A 26193-nucleotide genomic window follows, 5' to 3' on the forward strand; every position below is an offset into this window, starting at 1 on the left:
GAATAATGTAAGAACTTACATAGTGGCGTGTAAAGGCGTGTAATATATATTTATTTATTTATTTTTACTAATTAGTTTTATAATATCATATGTCAAAATTTTGACTTAAACATGTTGCTCAACAACAGAAATACAATAAATGATATAATAAAGAAAAGCATTATATGATGAGTATAGGATGATAATAATGTAGTTAGCAATAATTAATTAATAATGCAGTTAGCAAATAACGCTAGATGATGTTATAGTAATTATTATATGAAACTTACATCTGTTATTTCATATTATTATCACTAAACCACTACTAATGTTATTTGTCATTTTTTGTTAGCTTGTTATATACATTGTTATTCCTCATACTTTATTACGTATTTTTATCTCTTATACCATTCATTGTGTTTTAAAAATTATTATCATGTGTCTACTATAGGCCTGAAATTTTAATTTTCTAATTATTAATAGATTATGATTAATTGTTCAAAACTTCAATTTAGGGAATAAGCTGTATTAAAGCTAATTTTCATATTCCTGCCATGATATAAACGATTAAAATCATATGGCTTCTTGGCATACCAAGAATTATTATTAAAATAACTAATTCTTTAATTGTATATAATGAAATTAAAAGACGTTAAAAAATTAATATTAATTATTCATACCTGTCAAAATCATGCTAAAATGGCACCCATTAACTTTGATGGAGTGAGATAATTTGTATAATGGTGTACTTTGAGATGCATAACAACTCGCTTGATGTTTCGATTTCTTAAAAATTATGAAGTTCTAGTTTTAGATTTCAGAAATTCTCTTATTTGTACATTACCTTCTTTTTACTTGTTGAAACATTCACTTATTCCTTTTAACATCTATGAGCTTGTGAGATTCAACTTACTAAATTTAAGACCAAATGTGTTTCATATGTGAATTTTATTGGTAGTCGACGAAGACTCTTGAAAATAATACAACTAATTAATAAAAATAATAATTAAAAATATAGTTTACATTGAACTATTCTTAAGATATCAATTTAACACTCCAAAATAAAGCATTGAGTCTCTGAAAAAGCAATAAATTACCACTCAACATTTCGCCAATTCCATCATTTTTAAGACAAAAAAAAATAAATGTCACATCTCACATCAACAGCTTAGTAATTGCTAATCAAATGGAGATAGCGCATCACTCCCAAATGGTTCATATTATATCCTTTCATGTTATATAATATATTACTATAGAATATCTCAAACGGTTTTTGTGTGAAAATCTCTGGTGAGATTTACAGGTCCTTTCTACATTTGCCACAAGGTAGTTATTTATTGCTATTTGAAAGGCTTATGGCTTTTATATTTTGGTAACTTCCAAAATATATTTGTAATATAAAAAGTGATTTATTTATTTTTTTATTTTTTTTATGAAATATATTCCTTATATTTTTTATTTGAGAATATGAGATGGGTTGTTCTATTACCGAAGTATAAGCTGATTCATCTGAGTAAGTTCATATTGATTTCTTGTAGGTATGATGTATTTTTCTATTGCGTCTAACAGGCCATATTTAATCCGCGTTGATTTTCGACTTAATGAGTATTTTTTAATTAACTCTATCAACATGTTCACGAATTTTCATATTTTGATTTTTTTTTTCATCATCAAGTCGAAGAACAAGAATCTAGAAATAAACAAGGACCTGATTCACATTTTTTTAAAAAGAATTATTGAGAATTTTAATTTAAAAATAAAAAATCGGGTGCTTATTCAACCTCATATTGCCATTCAGTGGTCAGCTGACCGCAATCTTTTCCATTCCTTTGAGCAAAGTTTGTTGTCTTTCTCAGCTGCATTTCAATCAGTTCTTGTTCGAAGGAATGTAATTCATCAGGATAGATTCATGGAAGGAGAACTAGTGAAGCTCGTAGAAGAGTGAAGTGCCGAAAGAGGGAGGGAAAAATAAATATTAGTGAAAATACTGTACCTTTTTTTATTAATTTTAAAACTTTTCGTCTTAAAAAAATGAATTGAATTATTTATTACTAATTTTGATTATCCTGTTTCATATTCTGATGACAATTCATTTCTAAATACTTAATGATAACTACCTGGTTGTGTGTGAAAATTTTGAAATTTCATGAATTCGAACAGAGATAAAAATAATATTTATTCTGGAAAACGATGGTCACCATACGTTAAAAAATAAATCATTATTTTAATGCGTACTGAAGTTTAGGAGTTCTTCTTAGCTTTAAAAAAATATCAATATTATAAGAACAAAGTAATTATTTTTCATATTTCGTACTTATATATAAAGACATACTGTCTGGAAAGTCCTAATTTAATCATTTAACTACATCTGTGTGGATCCTTTAAACAATATATATTACTTATTGTTATCTTAAACTAGTGATTTAAGAAATTTATGATTTCTCATTATCTGCAAATATTGGATAGTGCAAGAATCTCACAAAATAGATTTTTAAAAATCTAGAAATTTTTATTACATAAAACATAAACAATTTCGTCAGTTTCCAGATCAATACAGCGAATTTAAAGGATCGCTTTGCGGACGTCATTAATAAAGTAATATTGAAACTAATAAAGTAACAGTGCTGAAGCTTGTAGTAATCCTCATTTGTTTTTTATGTGTCTAAAAATCCACTTATTTACCTAGTTATTTCTTTATTTTGACATTTATTTGTATAAAAGGTGTACATTAAGTACATTAATTTAGATATGAAATATGTAATAATTATTTACAATTACTAAAATAGCAAAATAAAGGAATAACCAAGTAAATAAGTAGATTTAATATCATCATAATATCATAAAAAACAAATGAGGACTAGTACAAGATTCAGCCCCTTTTATTATTCTGTGATATTGATGCTTGGTTTGGTTGTGCCTTTATAAGTAAAATTATTTCATGTGAAATCACCCATGGCGTAGTGGATATCGTCTCTTTCTCAAATTTTCGTATTTTTTTCTCAATAATTAAAACTAAATATATAATATAAAAATACCCTTGAAATATATTTTTCTCTGAATATATATGTTTTTCTAGATTGCAAAAATATTTAAATTTCATCACGATTTGGATCTGGAAATTCTCGTAGAATATAACCGGTTGTTCTAGAGAGATTTTTTTTTATTATTATTATTGCTTATTGCACGTTTTTTCATTTCTTATCACCAACTGTAGGCATGAAATTTATTATATATGTATGATCCACTAATTTATTTTAATGAAGGGTACGAAAAAAAATTATTTGATATAGAACTTGGACAACTTCAAACGAAGACATTTTTTTTTACTTGTACTTAAAAATTGAAAATCTCAAATACACTGTGGAGTGCACTTCGTAATTTTACTAGTTACCATGATTAACAATTATTTTTTAAGGCACATTTTTTACATCTTTGAACCAGATCATTTCTTATTTAGAGAGCGTTACCTGTTATCCATACTTTATTCTATTTATTTCTCTGCAATCTAGTGTTTTAATGAAACATGTTAAAATAAATTCTTGTGAAAATACAATTTTTTTTTTTACAAAAGGAGTATCTTTTGACAATACCCAACATTTTGACTAGATAATGAGCTTCATATTATTTAATAATTCTACAATTCAGGATTATATAGTAATAATAATAAATAATAATTGTATATACGATATATATATGATATTTTTACAATTAAATAATTATCAATTGTACACTTCCACAATTTAATCTGAGTCATATTATTTGAATTATAGTTCCTAATTATTATTTAAATTTTATTTTCTCGTGATTTTATCATTTCTCCATCTTGAATTTTGGCAGGAATGTAACTAATACAAGCCTAAATAACATATATTTATAACATAATCTAAGATGTATCTTTTTTTTTTTTGGCGATTTTTAAAATTTTGAAAACAATTAATAATAATTACTTTGTTCTGAGATTGTAATGTTATATATGAAAGCACATGCAATAAGCTACTGAATCTCTCGAGTATTTTTGTGATTCGAAAAATTAAAATTTGCGTAATTTAAAAAGTATCTTAACCGATGCATTTCAATTATAATTATTTTCATTTATTTCATCATCAACCGATTTAAGTTAAAAGTATCATAAGAAAAGTAATGTTTACTTAAATACTTTAGGTCGTAATTTACCTTTAGTAAAGTAAACACCGCATTGAAAAATAAATCTGTGACGCCCACACAGAGCTTCTTTACTTTTTTTAAGGAATGAAATTCAACACCAACCGGTAACGTAAGGCTTCTCTCCCGTGAGTAGCCGATTCCCTTCTAGAAGTAATCTCCGCCTCTTTTATAATGTCAAAGCTATATTAATGTTAAACGGTATTTTAGCTGGAAATTATCATGTAAATAAAAGTACAGGATGATTTATATTCAGTATTTACAACTGAACCGGAACCGGGAGAAGCGTGGGACGTGGGATATTCCGTTGCACATTCTGAATCAGTGCATTTATTTGCATATTTCGACCTTCATGCTACTTGAACAATTTTTTAAGTAAGTATTAATGTGTTGTTTAATCAGGTAAATCCTTTATGGAATGCGGAAATTATTGTTATTAACATCATATTTATTATTTATAAGAAGATGGTCATGGTTGCGGTCGAAAAAGAACAAATAGTTTATAACTATTTAATGTCCGACATTTCGCAGGGCTTAATCAGGGCTAAAAAGATACAAAAAAAGCAACTAAGAACATTTCGACAATAAGGTAAATTAAGGTGGGATAAATATTATGTAAAATTTAAGTGATAAGAAAATTATATATAAATAAAAGGAAGGAAGGCATAAAATAGTATTAATATAAAATAAACAATGATAAGAATAAAAAATTACGTAACAATGGTAAGAATAAAAATTTTAAAAATACGTAAAATATACAGTTAAAAAGTACAGGAGACGTATATAAAACAAAAAAAAAACAAATGAAGAAGAAAGTAGAGGTTAAATAAACGTCGTGAAAGAATAAATATAAATAAAAATAATAATAATGATATTAAATGATAATAAATGAGCAAAGTACAAATCAGGACCACCTACATGTTCAAAGCGATTGATTAAACAGATATTAACAATAAATTGGAAGCGTGGAGGGGAGGTGGGCAGCCGTATTTTTTATTTTTATCATTGTTTATTTTATATTAATACTATTTTATGTCTTCCTTCCTTTCATTTATATATAATTTTCTTATCACTTAATTTTTACATAATATTTATCCTACCTTAATTTGCCTTGTTGTATTTTATTGTTGTAATGTTCTTAGTTGCTTTTTATGTATCTTTTTAGCCCTGATGAAGCCCTGCAAAAGTAGGGCAAAACGTCGTACATTGGATAGTTATAAACTATTTTGTTCTTTTTTTGGGCTAACTATATATATATATTTATCCTATTTATTATTAGTTCGCCTGGAACTATAATCTAGTTATAATTTTAGAATAATTATTCTATTCTATCTATCTATTCTATTCATATATAACTATGTGATACTTCGATACATGAAAAAAAAAGTTTCAACTTTCTTTTATTATTATTTTTTTTTTTAACTGCCTATCTTTATTCACGCCTGTCATTCGAGTTAAGAACCATTGAACGTGATTGATTACTTTTCAAAATGTCATAAGAGGTATGTGGGGATTAGTACTCAGCGGCACCTTCAGGCGTATAGAATTTAATTAAAGTCGAGAAGATCCCTCATCCAGCTCCTCTTCGAACCTCTGCGGAAGTTATCGAGCACTATTCTAGTGTGGTCATGGCATTTATAAGTGTTGGGATGTGCGCTTAATTTGCAGTTAGTATTTTTTCATTAAGAGTTGAATGTGATAGTATGTAAAGTTATGTTGTTAAAATACCAAAAAGCTTTTGTAATTGTTCTGAATTTTTTTTCCTGAAAGTTTTGAAGTTTGTTGCTGTGAATACTTTTTGCTGTCCCAAATATTTATGATTGATAGGTCCAAATTGGTTTCAGTAAATAAGTATAAATGTTCATTTTCGGTCTGTTTTAATTTTAAATATTTTGAAAGGAGTGAAAATGGAAGTCTTAAAGTTTTGTTTAGGATGTCTGTTTTTTTCTTTATATATGTGGACCCCATGTCATTCTTCACTCGAATTTTAGTATAACGTTGTGAACACTGTGAGTGGGCTCAGTGTAATGTGATAAGTGATGTTAAGGTCCAACTCAACAGATAGTGTTAGCTTAACGTGAAAATATTATATGTTACCTTTTAAAAAATTCTGTACCAGCATACTGTTTATTAGGACATATTATTTTTATTACTTAATAAGAACCTTGTCATTATTCCTTTTACCTATTAAAATTCAGCAATTCTCATACATTTAAAACAGTTTGTTGTAAAATTATTCTTTTAAATCTATCAATCTGTGCAAGTAGAATTAGCGAAGCTCCTAGAAGAGTGAAGTGCCGAAAGAGGTAGGGAAAAATAAAGATTACTGAAAAATACTGTTTTTTTTTTTTTATTAATTTAAAAACTTTTCGTCTTAAAAATTGAATAGAATTATTTATTACTAATTTTGATTATTCTGTATCACATTCTGATGACAATGCGTTTGTAAATACTTAATTATAACTACCTGGTTGTGTGTGAAAATTTTGTTTTTAAGATTATTTTTTTAGGCAGTTTATTTATTTTTATTTTTTTAATATTTTAATCTGTTCGGCCATCTGCGAACAGCTTATTGTATAATATGAAAATTAATTTAGCGTGTATCGTTGAATAATTATTAATATAGTCTTTGGATTAGTAGGAATATTTAATTTAATTTAATAAAATAAATTTAAAAACACAGGTTATTTTTTTATATAAAAAATAACTTTTATATTTGAAAAATCGCTCAGGTAAAAAAAAAAATGAGGGAATGAATTTGTAAGTGATACTGTTAATGATAAATCTTTATCCTGTATGATGTTCTTATCTCCTTAATGCCAGACCGAGTAACATCTGGAAGGCCTATACAGGCGATTCGAAGATAAGGTATCAGATCTCGTTGAAATGGGAAGTAGCTGTTGGAACATGAGACTTTCTTATGTGTTATTATAACTTAACCTCTGATATGCAGCTTGATGGTACTTTATACAGTTATTACCTGAATTATAACTATTTCGTAGTTGCATGAGGAAAACCACTTTTTTTCATTTAAAATTTTAATTTTTGACTGACAACTTTACGTTGAAATCATATTCGTAAGAATTATGAAATAATTAATTTTACATAGTTATACTTCTTAAAAAAACACAATTTAAATACCTGCTTTTGCTGAGCAAGTTACACTGAGTTTAAAAATTGATATAGTTTTTTTTTACTTAATTCCCAATTGGGTGTTTGCTAGTAGTCTTGTGTGTATTAGTTTTCAATTACTATTTTGCTGTCTCATAAAGATCAATTCGGTTGTAGAAAAAGAGTTCAATTTTCAAACCTTAGCAAGCCAGTATTATTTTGTCTCCTAGAAATGATCTTTAAAAAAATAATATTAACTCATCTATATGAATGTATTTCTATAAATACAAATGCGAATGGTTTACAATTTTTCAAACTTAGGTAGCATCTAAAAGAGAAAACTATATAATGTATTCGAACCAATTTAAGATCCTGTTGCATAATTTACGTAAGCGAGATCTGCTTTTATTTTCATGGACTTGTTCAAACTATATTACATTCTTCTCGAACAGACTGTTTTTATCTTTTTTAGCTCGGTTGAGTTTCGTGTTTTATCAACTTGAGCTAGTAATTCTCTTGCAAAAATTTGAGATATTGGAAATGTTTTGAGATATTCAAAACTTTAGGAGAAGTTCTATAATAGTTTAAATAAGAAGTAGCCTCTCATACGCATATCTAAATGTTAAAAACATTTAAAGTTAGTGTATTCGTTAATTAATTAAATAATTATTTTTTTATAAAAATTAATTCTAAAGAGAACAGAATGAGTTGCTGTTCTTTTTCTGACAACGGTTCATAAAACCAGTGTTTTCTACGTTTATTATCAAACAGAAAAGGCACGTGTGTAGTATGCATTTTTTTTCGCACTCCACATAATAGAAAAAAATCACTTTTGTTGAATTCTTTTTTTTTTTTTTCCTTTTTTTTATGACCTAGAAAAATAAACATAAACAAATTAAATATATACAAATAAGAAATGGATGTATATATGCAGGCAAATATGGATCTTGGTTTGCCAGAGTGGCATTATAAGATAGGTTGCCGGGTTTTAGAAAACTAAGGTATATAAATTAAAGTATCATACACTTATAATTGGAAGGGCATCAGTTACATTTGTACATACTTGGATATATTATTATTTATAATAAAGGAGGTAAAAAAAAAAAAAAGCACTTTATATAAATTAAATAAAACCACTCAGTAAACATATAATATACAATAATATAACTACCTCCTATATGTATGTATTCAGTAACCTATTTCGTCAGGTGTGTGCTAAGCACTTATAATTATAACCACTTCCAATAATCCGCTGGTGTGGGCTTAATACCTTAATCGGACCCTGGAACTAACCTTATAATGCCACATGGCAATATTTCACTTGTATACATATACTACAAGAGCCGAGAAGAAAACAAGTCAGTTATCTCACCCCAATTTTTGATTAATTTAATGAAAACTATGTATAATTAATAGTCGAAATTGATGAGTCTGCCAAGTATAGATAGGGGGAAATAAAAAATGGCGGCTGTTTCAAAACTTTAAAAAACACTAATTTTTCATTCGGAGCTCTATGTCTTAAAAACTACCAACAACACTAGAAAACCTAAGAGCACATTATTTAAAGAAGAGTAAATTTGCTGATATATTAGCCTTAAAATATCTAGTCCAATAGTTTTCGAGATATAGCTTTTTAAAAAGCAAAATTTCTTAATAATCTATAATTTATTTTCAGAAATCTATATCTCAGGAACTATGTGGCGTACAGATGTCTATTAGCACTCAAATTAAAGCTAGTATAATGAACTATACAGAAGATTATGACCTTTACCTTCGTAGGAATAGTAGTTTTCGTGATATATGCTAAAACAAATTGATTTATAGCTGTTCGGACAGTAAGATTGATTTATGAAAAACTTCATTTCAAAAACCGTTTGACGTACAGATGTCTACCTGCGCTCAAATTAAAGCTAGTTAAATTTATTATAAAATAGTTAATTATGCTTATCTTTCTCTAGGACTAGTAGTTTTTTATGATATTTGATAAAATAAACTCACAAAATGTTAATTTCTAGTTGTTCGTATAAAATGTTGGATTTTTGAAAAAATATATCTCTAGATTCATGAGACGCACTTATGTCTGCCAACACTCAAAATAAGGGAAATTTAACTTACTATAACGTAGTTTATGATACTTATCTTCGTAGGGGTAGTAGTTTTTCTAATAATTACATATGAATATAAATTTAGCAAATAAAAATTCGTCCGAACAACTATAAATCAATTTATATTAGCAAATTTCATGAAAACTATTACTCCTACGAAGTCAAACATCCTGAACTACTTTATAGCTCATTAAACTAGCTTTAATTTGAGTGATAATATACATCTGTACGTCAAATGGTTTTTGAGATATAGATTTTTCAAAATAAATTCACTAACTGATCTTTCAATATGTCCCATACTTTTTTTACATAACATTTTTATGAAATATATCTCCAGAACTATTTAACGTAAATAACTCTTTTAGGGCTCATATTTTTGCAAATGTGCTCATCTTTAAATGACGTTCTCTAAGATTTTCTTGTGTTGTTCCTACTTTTTAAGATATAGAGGTCCGAATGAAAAATTTTTTTTTTTTATCGCCTTGAAACAGCCGCCATTTTTTATTCCTCCTACCTATACTTGGCAAACTCATCAATTTTGGCTATTAATTATACATAGTTTTCGTTAAAGTAATCAAAAATTGGGGTGAGATAACTGCCCTTTTTTCTCCTCTTGGGCTCTTGTACTACAATACAAGGCAACATTTCACTTGTATACATATATCATCCTTGTAATATGTATGTATTATACGAGTAAATAAATAAAGGAGGTCACAAAAAATAAAAACACTGATATGGACCAACGGAACTTCCCTCCCTGTTCCAATCATCCACTTGCTATTAACTACCTTTATCGGACCCTTGCACCTAACCTTATAATGCCACAAGGCAATCAAAGGCAATATCTCACTGATATACATATATCTTGTAATATGTATGTATGAATGTATTAACCAAATATAATAATAAATGGGGTTACGAAAAAAAAGCACTTAGTCGTAGAACGGTCCCTTCACGTTACATTAATCAACTGGCGTTAGCCCTAGTTTAGTATACATTACCTTAATTGGTACCCTGCAACCATCACCTTATGATACCATAAGGCAATCCAAGGGGAATTATGAACTGGTATTCATATTCCAATTCTATGTAATATGTATGTATGTACTACTAATGCTACTATATTTTAGGTAAGATACGGAAAAAAAGCATTTATATGGTATAAACGTGAGGGATTATAACCGGTCTAAATTACGTTATGCACCATATTTTAAATATCTTTTTTTTTATAGTTAAGCTTTCCTTAAATAGATACTTATCACCTAAAACTACGAAAGTTACATATTTTGAGGTTTACCCTGAGGTTAGAGAGAAGAGCCCATTGTCCCGCCGAATGACATTCCTAACATAGCCTCGCTACTCCATTGTCATGCTCTTAATCGGAAATAATTGCCTGAGGTCCCTTATGTTCCGTACCCCGTTAGCCCGCGCTGTTCCACGTTTGCACTGAATCCTGGCAACGTTAATTAGGCTGTCAAGTAATTTTATATCTCCCCGTGGTGGTAATTTACCTCGCATATGGAGACGGTTATTATTTCATTAAAACGGGACCTCTTGGACCTCCGTATCGTGCCGCTAATTTTAAGAAAAAAATGCGCCAGCATAGAGACGTCTCGTAATTCCATCTCGTTGCCCCCGTCAGGATGCGGATGCATTCCATCTGAGCCGCGGTCAGTATGCAGTTTACTGGCCCCTCCGGGTTATATGCACCGTAACATGATTGATACCAGAGTCTAGATATTTTCTTCAAGAATCAAGATCATTGAAAAGTTTTATTTCGATGTAACTTCCTAATGTATACCTGTTGAGGCAGCTGAGATATGAAGCCTACTATTTTACCTGGATTCCGAAACACAGTGAATGATATCTTTCAGAAAACCTTATAAGAAAAATGGCAGTTATTTTTGGTGCTGGAATTTGAACTTTTAGGTTTTAACCTTCCCTAATAAGGACATAAGAATATAAAATTACATTAGAAATTCAAATTATTTTTTTCGTTTAGGGGGTGGGAACGTCTTTTACACCATCCTTTGGATATCTCTTAGAAACAAGACTTTTTTGTTTGACATTTGATGATTTAGATGGTGTCAACACGTTTATATTTATAAGTAACATACCTTTACTTCGAACACTTTTTATGCGAATTCTCCGTACCGTTTTTGATGATCAAAAATGGTTGTTGGAACATACCTTATATTATCCTGCCTGCAGCTTCCTTTTATAAAACTCATCTTAAAGTTATCCGTTACTTTTGCCAGAAGGATTAAATTGACAATTACGTAGGTCTGAAAAAACAATCTGTTGTTCAATTACTGCGTATTGCTCATGCTTAAACATCGCTACTTATTCATTATCATTAGTTTTACTTTAGAACCAAACAATTTTTGAAAAAAAATATTGGGTTTATTAACTCCTGTTTGTTCTATTATTATAATTATGATAATAAATTATTATGCTCTGTATTCTTGTAGCTACGGAATATCTCCTAATAGGAATAAGTTCCTATCCAAACAAGAAAGTCTTTACTAAACAGCATACATAATCCCTGCTATTTTATATGTATATGTTTGTGTATATATATGTGGCAGAATAGCCTGCATGAAGTAGTTTTCTAATCGTTTTGGTTCTAAAATTGCATTAAGGATGGCCGAAACTTATGAAGGAATAAAAGTGTTTTGTGACTAAAATGGATAAAATTTTATTTATTTAAACAATATTAACCATTCTTAAGAAAGTGTTAAGATTATTAATTACAATTGTTTTGTAACTGAGTGTGTAAAACTAACTCGCACAACGTTCGCATCTAGTGTCTAGAGGTTATTACAGTAATGTACAATACTCAGTTACAAATAAATTGTAAGTAATGTTACTATTTATTAATCTTAATTTAAATTGTATACATGTTTGTGTCTTTTTGTAGTAAATGGGAAGTTTAGAGCTTTTGTCAAGTTGGTGTTGTACCAATCGAAATCTACGAGCAGTTTCTTGTCGTTTCAGTCTTGCATGTGGATTACAAGTACGTCTCTTGTCAAGATGGAGTCCTCAGTATCGAATCTGTTCAACAGGCGTTAGTGGAGTATTTAAAAAGGATACTGTAGGACAGGAGAGTAGAGGTTTACGACGGAGGGAGAGTAAAGGTGATCCGGTGGGATTTGTCAGGATTTATTTTGATTCTCCAGTTTTGACACCATTCTTCAATGAATGTTATGTGTGTCTGTAGAATTTGTGATGCATTAGTTGGGTCGTTGTTTATAGACAGCATATATGTGTCATCAGCGTATGTTGTTACGGCTGTGTTAGGGTGGGTTGGGTTATCAGCTGTATGAGCCGTATAAAGAATAAGACCTAAGATACTACCTTGAGGAACACCGGCGGACTGAGAAAAGAGAGATGAGTAGGCTAGGTTATGATTTACTTTAAAGGTTCTATCAAAGTGGTAGGAGCGGAATAATAGGAAATATGTTGGGGGTAGGAATTGACGAAGTTTATTGAGCAGACCTGGATGCCAGACACGATCAAAAGCTTGTTCAACATCGAGGAAGACTTCCATGCAGTACTGGTGGTCAGGAATAACATGATATGAGTCAAGGATTAGATAGAGGCGTTTTAATAAGAGTTTTTCTAAAATTTTCCCCATAATGGGCAGTAATGAAATAGGACGGTAGGAAGATATTCAAGTGGCTTTATATAAACTTAAAATCATGAAAAAAAAGTTATATATACATATATATTATTTTAGCTCACTAGTGAAATTATTTTTATATGAAAAATAAAATTTTATTGGTATTTTTAGTTGATTCAATATCAGGATTTATATGATTAGACACATGTATACTGTTAGTAACTTCCTTGAATATTTTCTTTTCATCAATTTGACACAAAATGCAATTATGAACATGTTCTTTCATCTGGTGATTCTATTACATTAATTAAACATTGAAGTAATAAGGTTTATTTAATTATCAGTCGTAATTAATAACCGATTGTACATAATTGACTCGGAAGTAGAAATCGCAGTTATTAATGCGCATGATCTCTCGCTTAAAGAAAGTTTATCTTTAATAATCATTATTAATGTTTAATCATCATTTTTAATTACATTCGTAATTTTTATCCTTGTATTTTTAGCTACGTTTGTCATTTATTAGTCATTTAATTTAATCAACACTTTTTGTACAAAACCTTTATTTTTCATTATTCCTTCCTTTTTTTATCTCTGTATTATCTACCTTTTTTTTTCTTTCGATTTGCTTTTTAATTAATATTTATTTATTAGTTAATGTAGTATTCTTTGTATTTTTTCGCCTTTTTGAAGCTAATACCATAAATCAACACTGATTTCTTTGATTTTTATATATTTTGTATATCCACTGTTAGTGATTTTCTAGTTTCCTAGGTCCCTAGCGCTAGGGCCTAGGTTGACCCTATTTATAGTGGAGGTTAAAGGCACTGTACGTTCCAACTGTCTGGAGTCCAAAGATAACCTGATGGTACCGACCTCTTTGTTTTGGATTGAGGTCCTTCACCTCTAAAGACTACGTTAGACTTTTTTATTTACACGTAAATTTTTATTTAACGTATCGGTAATATTAGCTCTATGAAAATCGAAGTAGCAGTTAAAGTGGAACAATTTCCAAAATATTGGGACAAAATAAAACTCGATCGGGTACAAGATAATTAAATGTTATAAAACTTAGTTCTTTACTTGAGAAAAGGATGGGAATTGATCAATACTACATAAAAAAATATATATATTTCATCAATTTATATAAATGAATGTCTTCCAGGTTTTTATAGATTCCTACATAATATGTTCATACTGCGAGGGGAAAAAATCATAAAAAGTATTGTTTTTCTTCATATTGTTTATATTAGAATTCATATTTTTTCATAAAAGTTTATATTTTCATGAATTAACCAGACTCAGCCTCAAAATAAAAAAAATATATAATCTATTAAATATTACTATACTCTGATGCAACCATTATTATATTATTACGGTATTACATATTTTACTTTCATTTATTAAGAGTTTTATGTACAGCGACGGAGTTAAAATCCCTGTAGGAGAGAGATCATTATATTAGGAAATCCTTCCCTTCCTGCCTTGCCCTCCCCCTCCCCCCCGTAATCATAATTCTATCTTATCTTTAAAAAATTATTAATGGCGAATAGAGCATTATTTAGAGAAACGATTTTCTTATATCGACCTACAATGTAAAATTAGCTAAAACTGAAAACCTGCTAATATGAATAAAAAATTATTAGACAATGAAATGTAATGAAGTTTATTCAGATGATATAATCAATTGGAATGGATATAAAGTTAAGTTAAAGTTAACTATGAATTGTCCTCAATCGATTGACATACATTCTATTAGATTAGAGTTTATTACATCTATTGTATAAATTTTGTTATAACTATGCTGAAGTATCATTAAAATTGAAAACCTACAAAAAACCACTACTATTTAAAAAATTACTAATTTTTCTATTATCTGAGTCTCCAAAGCTTAGTACAAATTAGTTACTACTCCAGAGGATGTAATTTGCGAAAAATAGTATAAATATTGATTTTTGAACTTTGATCTTTCTAAAATTAAAGTTTAAGTAAACTAGAGAATAAATAGTTGTAGTAAAAATTAAATATTAATAGTAAAAATATTAATTAAATAGTAATAGTAAAAATTATCAGTAACGCTGTCAGAAACATTTTTGTGGTGCGCTCTAACATTTCTATTGTAACCCGTAGGTTTAATTATTTAATATATTTTGGACTTTTGTCTCTTTTCTCATTCTCTTTGCAGACATCAATTCCATGTTTATCTCTAATCCTTTGTCAAAAAGGGTTTAATTCCATCAGTTTGATTTTAAATTATTCTCTTGCATACATAAATATATGTCTAGTGCCTTTGTTTTTTCTTCTTTTTTAATGAAAGAAAATTTCACTGTGCAGATTTGATTATTATTTCTTTATGTTTGTTGTTATTATTAATGCTCATAACTCTAGATCCGTAGTATCCCGCGGTACCAAATACAATAAAACAAGTAATAAATTGGCGGGAGCCAAACCCCTCTGTGAATGTTTCTATTTTATGTTATTTTATTTCAAAGTAAATTTCTTGAAACCTTAGGATTCGGTACTGTTGGTTGGGCAATCCTCTTGAACGCCGGATGTTAAGAATTGTCTATTGTTATATTTTGAATTTTTTTCAAAGATGATTCTAAACCAAAACACTTAACCTTATCAATATATTATGATTTTATTTGTAATGGAACAAAATACTTATAAGCAGACTTTCAGTTTCCGGATAGCTGTAGGAATCCATCGATCCAGAACCCTATGAAGGAGACATACTAAGTTTATATGAACCCCTTTCAGCCCATGCCTAAACTTTTTGTACCAAATTGTTTTTGCCTGGGGAATTGGATTTTTGTCTCCAGTTTAGTTATTAAACTGTGAAATATTTAAAGAATGTGTTCAATGAATGTTTACATTAAATAGATAATTATCAAATTCTGGGTTGTAAAGCAAAAGTTTTAAATAAATATTATATCTTAGATTATGTTAAGGCAATAATTGACCGGAGTGCATTCATGGAAACTATGCAACAATACCTTCCATCCTTGAGAAGGCTGTTCTCACTGCGGTGTGGACGTACTTAAGGCCAACAAGGTGCCTTCTGTGTAAACATGTCTTTTAGGTCAAGGGCCTTTTGTCAACGGAATTGACCTTTCCCTTCCAAGTGGAATCAAGTCTTCCTTTGGAAATATAACTTTAAACGCCGATTCACAACCTCCTCCAGGCTGCTCACACTACGCGAGTCTTGTGTGAGTCAGCATTATCACAATATGTAGAGGACATAGATCCCTGAGCACTTGATACAGAAGGTTGTAGGTTCGAATCCCGCCGAGGTCTGACATTATTTTGCGGTGGCCCTGAGAAACGAATCCTGTATAGTTCCTCAGTAGAGTCTAACCTCTAAAAAAAAAATTTATTTATTTTCACTGTCACTGCCTTTACTCAAGTGTTCTGAAATTATCTTTGTTTTTCGATAAATCAGAATATTAAATTATGAAGTTTTATTATAAATTTATTTACTTATATTCTAAGCAAAAAGGGAAAAAAAATCACATTGCAATAGTATATATATATTTTTTATTTTACTTGATACAATCTAACTTGAATACTTCGGTTTACAGATTTATTTTGTATTCGTACATGAAGTTGGTAGTCTTGTCTGTCTCTGGCGTTGCTCAAGTGTTTTGAAATTGTTTTTGCTATTTGATAAATCTGAACATTAAATTCTCTATTTTCCTTATACATTAATTAAATTGAATCATAATCTAATAATTAAGGAAACAAACATTTAACATTACAATCATATTTTTTTTTATTTTGTTTTTAATTGATACTATCTGACATAAACACTTCGGCTATAGAGAAACGTCCAGGTTTGTATTCATTAATAAAGTTGGCTTCAAAAATTTGTAAAATCAAATTTAAATGTTATTGAAATCTTACAAATTCATTCTTTGATTGAAGTTTGAACAAGCCATGTTTGCGCAAGTGAAACGGAACGTGTGTACCAAGGACGTGCCGGTTTGTACTACCACAACAAATATCAGTCTTATGCTGGTTCTACACTTATGTCACTTTCCTCAAATTCAAGACTTGTATAAATGCTTGGTAAACAAATGAAGCAAAAAACGTCGGTGTTCACACGCTTTTTTTTGTTCGTTTTACATTAGTCGGCTGTTACATTTGTTTTCTCTATTTTTTTTTTTTTTTTTTTTTAAAGTTACAAAAAGAAAGCAGCCAAAGCGAGAGCATGGTCCGTTTTGTTTTTGTTTAGTTGCGTAAAACATCACTGGTTATCAATCAACACCATTAATATAAATGCAACAGTAAACCTTCAAAAAACGAAACACCAATTCCACTGTTTTATCATTTTTCCTCAAGCTCAAGGTGCGATGTGAAAGATGGACATTCCGCGAAGGTCTAAGGAGGCGTTAGTTTTGAGATAAGATAGGAGTGAGTGAGCCTCGTGTGACCAATTCTATGCCTGCTCAGTTCGACCTCCTGTCTACGACATTTACGGCTGGAGGTAACCACAGGGCTTGATGTCCTTTTTAATAATTTTTAAGTTGCTCCTTGGGCTTTCGTTCGACAAGGATTGCCATCTATCTTTTATTTCCTTTTCGAGAGGGTTGCTCATTTCTGTTGGAGTGAAAATTACTCTACCTCGTCACGGAACATCGTCCGTGTTCAACATAGTCCAAGAATTCGCGCTTTTCAAGCATCTTATATCGTAAGAGTTCTTAAGGAAATTTCTACAACGCTATAAATAATGCACGATTATCAAATTTGCAGTCATATTTTGATCGAAAATGTGACGGAGGTAATTCAAAACGCTCTTTGATTAAACTTCACTCTAAATTGTTGTTACAGTCAATAAGTTTCTATGAACATCTGTTGCAGAACTCGTTTGAATGCAGTTGAATTTTAACTTATCTTTTTTATCTTCGCAGTGAACCGGTTTTCAAAAAAGATTGATTTTAGTTATTCTCCATAGGGAGTGTGAAACTATCAATTTTTTGATCAATTATTAAAAAAACTTAATGTTTTTATCAACCTGTTGTTAACAAAAATTGTAAAATAAAAAATCACCATTGTGTAAAATTAGTTACGGTATATGTAAGCTTCTTCATTTGTTTTATTCTATTTGATTAATCTCATAGTACGACAAAATGATCAATTATCAAAACAATTTTTGATATTGGATTATGTGATTTTTAAAGTAGTAATTCTATTAATATAGTGCTTTAAAAAGGTTAGGCCGATTCAACGTATGAATTTTGTGATTGATACTATTTGGATTTTGATAACAAAATTTCCTCGTACTACTTCAGTTTATCGTATAGTAATCATTTATGTATCACACTGATCGCGACTTTGCTCACTGCTGGTGTCAAACGCGATCTCTGGTTTGTGTTTTTGTAATGTAACAGGTACGTTATTTAGTCCTTCATGACACCTACCGATGGTGTATGGGTTATAGATAGAGGAAGGGCGACGAAATGGACTGGCTGCTTAGATCATGGAAAATGCGAGGTTTGAAAGCCCTTGCGCTTCTAGGCCCGGACCTAGTTGCAGTAAACTTAGTCGACAAGAGACTTCTTCATTCCGCGATATGTAGCTCTATGTAACCAATAACTAAGATTTACCTGAGATTATTCATTTTTCCGCTGTTGCATCAAGTGCATTTTGGACTTTCGTGTTCCTGAGCTTCTCAGTCCAATAGCTAATTCTATACGCAGCAGAAATCCCTACCATGGTATCGATAGGTTGGCACACCTGACTAAGAGAAAAGGGTATTATTGCATCATGTCCTTGAGGCTGCAGCGGCCGCCACTCACCGCAAGGTAAACAATGTCTTTGCTGATTTCACGCTTAACTTTGAAAAATCTCCCCTCTTCAGCATTCTTATCTAGCCCGCAAATGATCTTTTATTTCATCATTGTATTGTATATTCTTACTTGTGCATTGTAATTTCTAACTTCTATTTCCACCATATAAAGATTTAAAAAATAAAGAGGTTCTTTTTTAATATTTTTTTTAATGTCCTGATTCAGAGAATTGTATTCTGACTTTGGTCAAGGTATCTATAAAAAACTACCAACTGTAGTGTAGTTTTATTTATTTACCACATGCATCAACTAATTCCTCTCTAATGCAATCCTTATACTTTTTAATGTTGATTATTTTGTCACAAAGCAAATTATCCATTTCTATCTTTATAACTGTATTGCACTGAGTTGACCTGAAATAGACATAGGTACATCTTCAATTACAAACTTATTGAGTTTGTAATCTGTTTGTTATTAAGATCTATTCAAGACAATAGTCCCTAACCCGCAGTTTTCTTAAGATTCCAAATCCGCCCGGGAAAGATAATTGAGAGCAGAAGTTAGTCATTGATTGGCACTTCCTTATTAAGAACTAAAATCAATGACGTGAACTGCTGTTCTCTAGGTCCTCAGTTGGGGGTGCTTTAGGGATGGGATGTTCAGCAAAAATGCTCATTTATGGAAGTGCAATTCTGATTATTCTGAGGTACGCCTTCTCAATCTAAAATTAAAACTCATACCAATAGAATGGTTGGTGAGGATCCAGGAGATGGATTTGATTCGAATCGCCACACTTTACCACACTCATAAAGCCGTGCTAGGTCATCTCGACCGCCTGTTGTTGGAAGTCAAGTTTAGGTATCAGATGATAAGGGATTGCACTACGATTATACGGGAAAATTTCTGAGTGAGAATCAATGAGAAGAACACGCAACAGGAAGAAGATCCTTCGCGAGAACCTCCGTAAATGAATGAAATCGGCTATAGTTTACGACCTCAAAAGGGCTACCCGAAGAAAATATTTTCCCTCCGCTACGACGGTTGTCAGTTCGGTTACTTCAGGATGTCAGCTAGTCGAAGATTTAGTATGGTCGAAAACAGACTCGGGAATTTACTGGAAATGTCGGAAAATTTGTTTCAATTTTTATGTTATTAACTACATATACATATATGTACGTGTATATATATATTTACAAAGGTCCATTGAAAAGGTCGAAAATTTCAATTACCTAACTTGTGAGATGCCATGTTACTTTCTACCGGACTTGATAAATATGGAAACCTATCGAACTGCCATGGTACAGCTGTGGAATGTCCGCTAACACATAATTGTAGCTTGCATTACCAGTGAGACGTCTCTGCATTTTGTCGGGGACTTTTCTCTTAGCGTAGTCACCATCGTGAACTATTCGTACTTCATAGTCATAGGCCGTATCTTCTTGGTGAGAAGAAAAGGTGTATTCGAAGGCCGGCGGTCTACCTAAGACAAGAAGAGCATTAAGAAGAAGAAGAGCATGTACATAGTGATAAAATTCTAATTATTTTTTTTACTGGCAAGGGTGGGCTGTTACTCAGGCATCCGTGACCTTGCACCGCTGCAAACACACTGTTGAACTATCGATCATGGTAGGGTGGAAAATAAATTTAGTATTATTTACCGAAATGGATTGTAAAAGGAAACTGTAGGGGTGAAAAAAAATTGTTTATTATATCCTATTATTGTATATCTTTTTTTTATGATTATACCATGTACGTGTAATGTAAATATGTCCGAATACGGATTGATAAGTATGCTGTGTGAGATAGCAACCTAATGTATTTAGGCAGCATAGATGAATAAATAAAGTATTTCTCTCTCTCCTTGTAGTGATAATATTATGACTACAACTTAATCTTAGATTAAGGGGAAATTGGGTAGCATTCTATTATCTTCCTTAGCGCGGAAGTTTCACGAATGCCCCTAATGATGTCGAGGTAGTCAACATTTGGGTTTAAGTTGACCTTTTCTAGTCGTGCTATTATCTGATTTCGAACGGTTCCCTGATATACACTTCTGTAACTTTAATAAATCTTTGATTGCTTGACTTATCTGGTGCTTAATCTGTCGCTATTAATCTCTCTTTAATTGTTAATCAGTAAAAACCAGCAATACAACAACATTGTTTTAAAAATTATAAAATTTTTACAATTTAAAAAAACATGGATATGAACTGCATAATTAATTAAATAGGACTGGAGTCTTAAGGAAAATATGCGTTGTTCTTTAGTTTAAACCATATACACCATATATCCTATATACCATGAATTGTAGATAAAAAATTTAAACAATTATTACATACTTAATTTGTATTAATAAATTAGTTTGATAAATACAATGATGTTATCATTCAAAACATAGTTTAGTTATTTGCTAGACTATGATTTGATGGTTGCTTAGAGGCAGGTATAAAAAAAATCTCTCTTTTGTGTCGTGAAGGTGAATCTGAAATGTGATCCATTCAGCTTGGTTTAGAATTTCCACCTTCGAGCACTGTGGATGCGAACTCACTAAACCCAGTAGAAATAATAATGCTTTTTTTTTTAATTTAACCTTTATATTTAATTTATTTTGTTTATTAATTAAGAAATATTTGATGTTCCAGGATCCCAGTACGATACGAGGGGTGGAGAGATGACCCAAAGGGAAGATGTGATAAAGTTCGAGCAATCGCGTATAAAGGCACTCCAGGAGGAGCGGCTTCACATCCAGAAGAAAACTTTTACAAAATGGATGAACTCGTTCCTTCAAAAGGTAATCAGTCGACTGCTTGACCATATACTAATTCCCAACACAGCACCTGGAAGCACCTCGAACATAACTTACCACTGTTGAGTCTTATCCATTAGTTATCTTCTTAAAAGGCTAACATTTATTTTAACATTGTGAGATTTCGTTTCCATAAACAAAAAGCCTCTCCCTTGAATGTAAAGTCTCCTTTCAACATTTTACCAACTCCTAGTGAATCGTGATACATTTTTTTAAAAATCTAAATAACGTTGTATCTATAAAATCCCAAATTCCTGACACCCATGCTATAGGTATGGTTTCAAATTATAAACTAAATGATCCAGTTTGTAATATTTGGTAAAAAGAGTAATATCGGTTCTCTGTGTTATTGATTATTGTGTATATTAAAATAATATTTTTTTTAGAGAGAAATACTTTATTTATTTATCTATGCTGCCTGAATACATTAGGTTGCTATCTCACACAGCATACTTATCAATCCGTAATCGGACATATATAAATTACACATACATGGTATAATCATAAAAAAAAAGAGATACAATAATAGGATATAATAAACAATCTTTTTCACCCCTACAGTTTCCTTTTACAATCCATTTCGGTCTGTACAACAAATACAAATGTTTCATTCATTCCTATTTTTCTTTCTCATTTCTGCTCCTCCAATTTCACCCTTTCACAATTATTCAATTCACCCGATCAACAAATTCGCTCTCCGGAATTCACCCTCCTAGATCCTCTTCAGTGACCCGCTTAACAAATTCAATATTAGACGGTAATGTGACATCAGACCATCATTCATAGTCACAGCAGTAGACCAGTCTCTATATAATAAAAAAATAAATAAAAAAAGATCGAAAATCTCACATTTAGATGATTTGATAGCACATCGTATATTGTAGGATATTAAGAATTACGATGAAATGAAACTACCAGAATCGCATTTATGGCGTCACGATAAATATATTCTTATCTGTAACATTTCTAGGAAGCTTGTGTATGTTTTCTTTTGTATTTATCAGTGCTGTATCACTATCGTTACTTCTCATAAAACTCTAAAAAAGTTTTATTTTTTTCATTAAAGTTTATCTTCTATTTTATAAAAGAAAAACGCGGCAACTAGATTCAAAAATGATTTAAACAGTTTCTAATAGATTTATTTATAGCAGAGCTGATTCTTCTACAATTAACTCCATTCATAAATAGTCAATATATTTATAAGTTATAGTTACTTCTATCCTAATAAAGCATACAGTCCATTATATAGGATGCTGTTGAAGCGCACTATTTTTTTATTCTCATTTAAATTTACATTATACATTATTTGTTTATACTACATTTCTAGAAGATTTTTTACTATGAATATAATATAAAAAATCCTTAAACTTTAGGAATTAATAATTAAAAAAAAAACCTTTGAAAGCCTTTATTTATTATTTTATGTGTATATCAAATATTCATAAACTACTATAATTACTTGAAATTAATTACATTATAATATAATTACTTGAAGTTATTACATTATTTTTACTACATATTACTTCGTTAAACGTTTATTTTTTTTTTATCCAAGCGTTTAAATTTAGGTATGAGAAATTAATTTTCCTTAATGTTCAAATCCGTAAAAATATTTATACGACCACTGCCTGAATATTTGTATGGAATTAATTTTACTTAAATAGTATTTTAATAGCTTTGATTAATTCTCAATCTTATTATTAAGTTGTATTGTATGTATGCACGTTGCCTAATATACTCAGAACGAAATGAGAAAGGTATATTAATTTTTTTTGTTCAATACTCCTTATTTTCCCAATCCTCATTGCATGTAAGTAGTGCTACAAATTATTTTCATTCATAATGAAATTGTTCGTCCAACTTGTATTTTTTTTAAAGATTTTGAATGATAAAGTCATTTAAGACCGGATTCGTTATTTATCATTCGTTGTTATTATACAGTCTTCCCTCTCACCTCTTCGCAATATCTTTTATATCTTGTATAAATTTTCATTTTTAAGGTAATTGATAAACAACAAAAAACAAAACAAGCACCGCAAAGCTGCGAGGAGTGGCCAAGGACGGTGCATTCCAGAAGCGGCCATAGTCTCCGCTCACCTCCAACTTGAACTGAATAAGAAGTTGAGAATGAGATAAATAAACGCTGTAGGAAATCTTTTTATTTATAAATTCGTAAGCTGAAGGGGAAGTCTTATAAAATTTGGTTTCTGATCTAGTGTAGTATTTGATTGTGTAGTATAAGTGATTTGAGAAAGCATTCTTTTAATGGCATGCAGTTCGCTATCGTGTTTTTATTTTATTTCCGCTATTCCTGTACACATCACTAAAGTATACCAGATCAGATTTTAGTAATTCGATGTTGATAGAAAGTATCATTTCTTGTCCCCTTGATAAATTAGATTATATGGTCAAACATAAGGCCTAATCGCAGGACTATTGTCTTAGAGTTAGTAGTCCAGTGTTTTACTCACATTTTTCTTGCCACTAAAAAATATAAAGCTTTATTATTTTATTATATTACATCACAGTTGTGCAGTGTTGTACATAAAAAGCAGTATAAACATGTTATATTAACTTAATTTTCAGTTCAGATATATTGATATCTTGAACCTTTTTTGTTATATTTTATAGAAACAATAAAAACAATAAAATATGACTTTTTATCTCAGGAAAATTATATTCATGGTCTTGAATAAAGTCACTAAGTATAATTATGTTATTTTAAATGTATTTGTTTATTTCATTTCGTTGCCTCTACCTTATAGGTTAGTCAGGTTTTCTATTTCGAACGGTGTACAATAAATTTCCAATTTATTATTTTATAAATGTATTATAAATTATAAATGTTCATAATATAAATAGAATAGATATCTAAATATGCTATTTTACATAATAGCATTAACCATTACGCTTGGTAGACCTAGTTAATGAAATAATTTTATATTTTCATATTGGAAGATTATTAGTAGAGTGTATGTAATTAATTGTAGGAAAAAGGGAAGGTTCGGGAAGTTGTTAAGAAAGGTATAAAAAATAGCAGATAGTTTTTTTCTTGTCTTTTTTTTGTACATTTCTTGACGGCTACCCGGATCATCTATCTACAATTAATTTTCCGTTTTCATTCAATTTTTATATAAAGAAACTATTTCGTGGCAAAATACATATTGTTAAGAGTAAAACGTTTTATTGTCAAGACCATCGTTTTTCCATTAATTAATAATATTTTTATTTTCTACAATAATATACCAAAAACCATATCGAATCCAATATGGATATTTCTGGAATATAAGTTATATTGGAACAATGGTTAAACAATTATCAATGCCCTGTTTTCGCATCAATTCATCAGTTTTAGCATACCTAATTTTTGAAATATTATTGCCGGATTTAATTTTTCATTGCTTCTTCAAAACATAAAATATATAAAAAATAATTTGAATATTGAAACTTTTTTCGTGTTGTCCCAATATGATATTTCTATTTAATTTAATATGGTATTATTTAATATAAATATTCTGCTGCTATGTACAAATGAGCTTACGTTAAGAAAACAATAATCCATTAAGGTTTGAAAATATTTGTATCGAAGAATGATAAAGTCAACTGGAGAATGTAGAAAATGAATTTTGTGAACTTTAGCCTGTTCATATAAATGAGATGATAGATTTGCAGCCAACGAATTGGGCATGCTGTTTTGTCGAGGTATGTTACGGAAGAATTACTGCGAAGACAATCAGCGCTAATCCGATGGGAAAGCGTAATATGGGTTGACCGAAACGTAGGTGGGAGGATTTGGGTTTTAATGGAGTTAAATTGTGGAAGGTTTATCGACAAGGACTCTGGAATCTAAGCCTTTTATTATTATAATTAAAATCCTATATTAGGTCTCCTCCATCTCCAACCACCTATGGTTTGCTAGTTTAATAATACAAAAATAAAAATGTAATTAATTAAAATAATAAATAAATTTTATGTTCTACATAAAATAATTCTATATAAAATAATTCTCTCTCGTTTCTAGGTATTATTTCATTCATTAGAAGTATGGTTAATAGAGTGATGCCAATTTTTATTCCTTAGAATTCTTAGATGACAATACGAAGAACCATTGATGAGCCATTTATTCATGAATAATGAGGTTTCTGTTAAAGGAAAAGTGTCACTGATTTGTTATTCATTGCTTGTTATCGATGCTATTCTTAGTGGTATGGTATCGTATTCATTGAACCGAGGACGTGCGTATGGGGATTATCTGATTTATCAAACAGTAGTGCATTCATCTATATGGATGCATTGAATTTAAAATTTATTAATTTTTTGTTGAAGAATATTTCCATAGCGTGCATTCAAATGTAAAAAATAAATTAATTAAACATAACTTAAACTCACACATATTTATTATCTACTTTAAATGCACTTATAATTATAAACAAGAAATTATTTTATTAAAAAAAAGAAATAAATTTTAATATACTTCTAGATCATTAATAATTAAAATTGAACATTATTGAATAAAAGTGGGTTTCGATAATACAAGTATTTGTGAATTATTATTTTTTAAAACATATTGTGATATAAAAGAGAGAGGACAATAATAAAATAAATTGAAAAAAATATTAT

General features: G+C 29.9%; 1 protein-coding gene across 4 annotated transcripts in view; it reads left to right on the forward strand.

Moving 5' to 3' along the window:
• Window positions 1–26193, forward strand: part of kst (spectrin beta chain, non-erythrocytic 5 kst) — a 196695-nt gene that overhangs the window by 79422 nt on the left and 91080 nt on the right. For all 4 annotated transcript variants that reach the window (XM_067047074.1, XM_067047077.1, XM_067047076.1 and 1 more), the window contains one exon: window positions 21410–21558. In XM_067047074.1, coding sequence (XP_066903175.1) covers window positions 21410–21558 — 149 coding nt within the window. The remainder of the gene's footprint in view (window positions 1–21409; window positions 21559–26193) is intronic.

The sequence above is a fragment of the Halyomorpha halys genome, unplaced genomic scaffold (assembly GCF_000696795.3).
Source record: "Halyomorpha halys isolate HHAL.00 unplaced genomic scaffold, Hhal_1.1 Scaffold252.1, whole genome shotgun sequence".
Classification (NCBI taxonomy): Eukaryota; Metazoa; Arthropoda; class Insecta; order Hemiptera; family Pentatomidae; genus Halyomorpha; species Halyomorpha halys.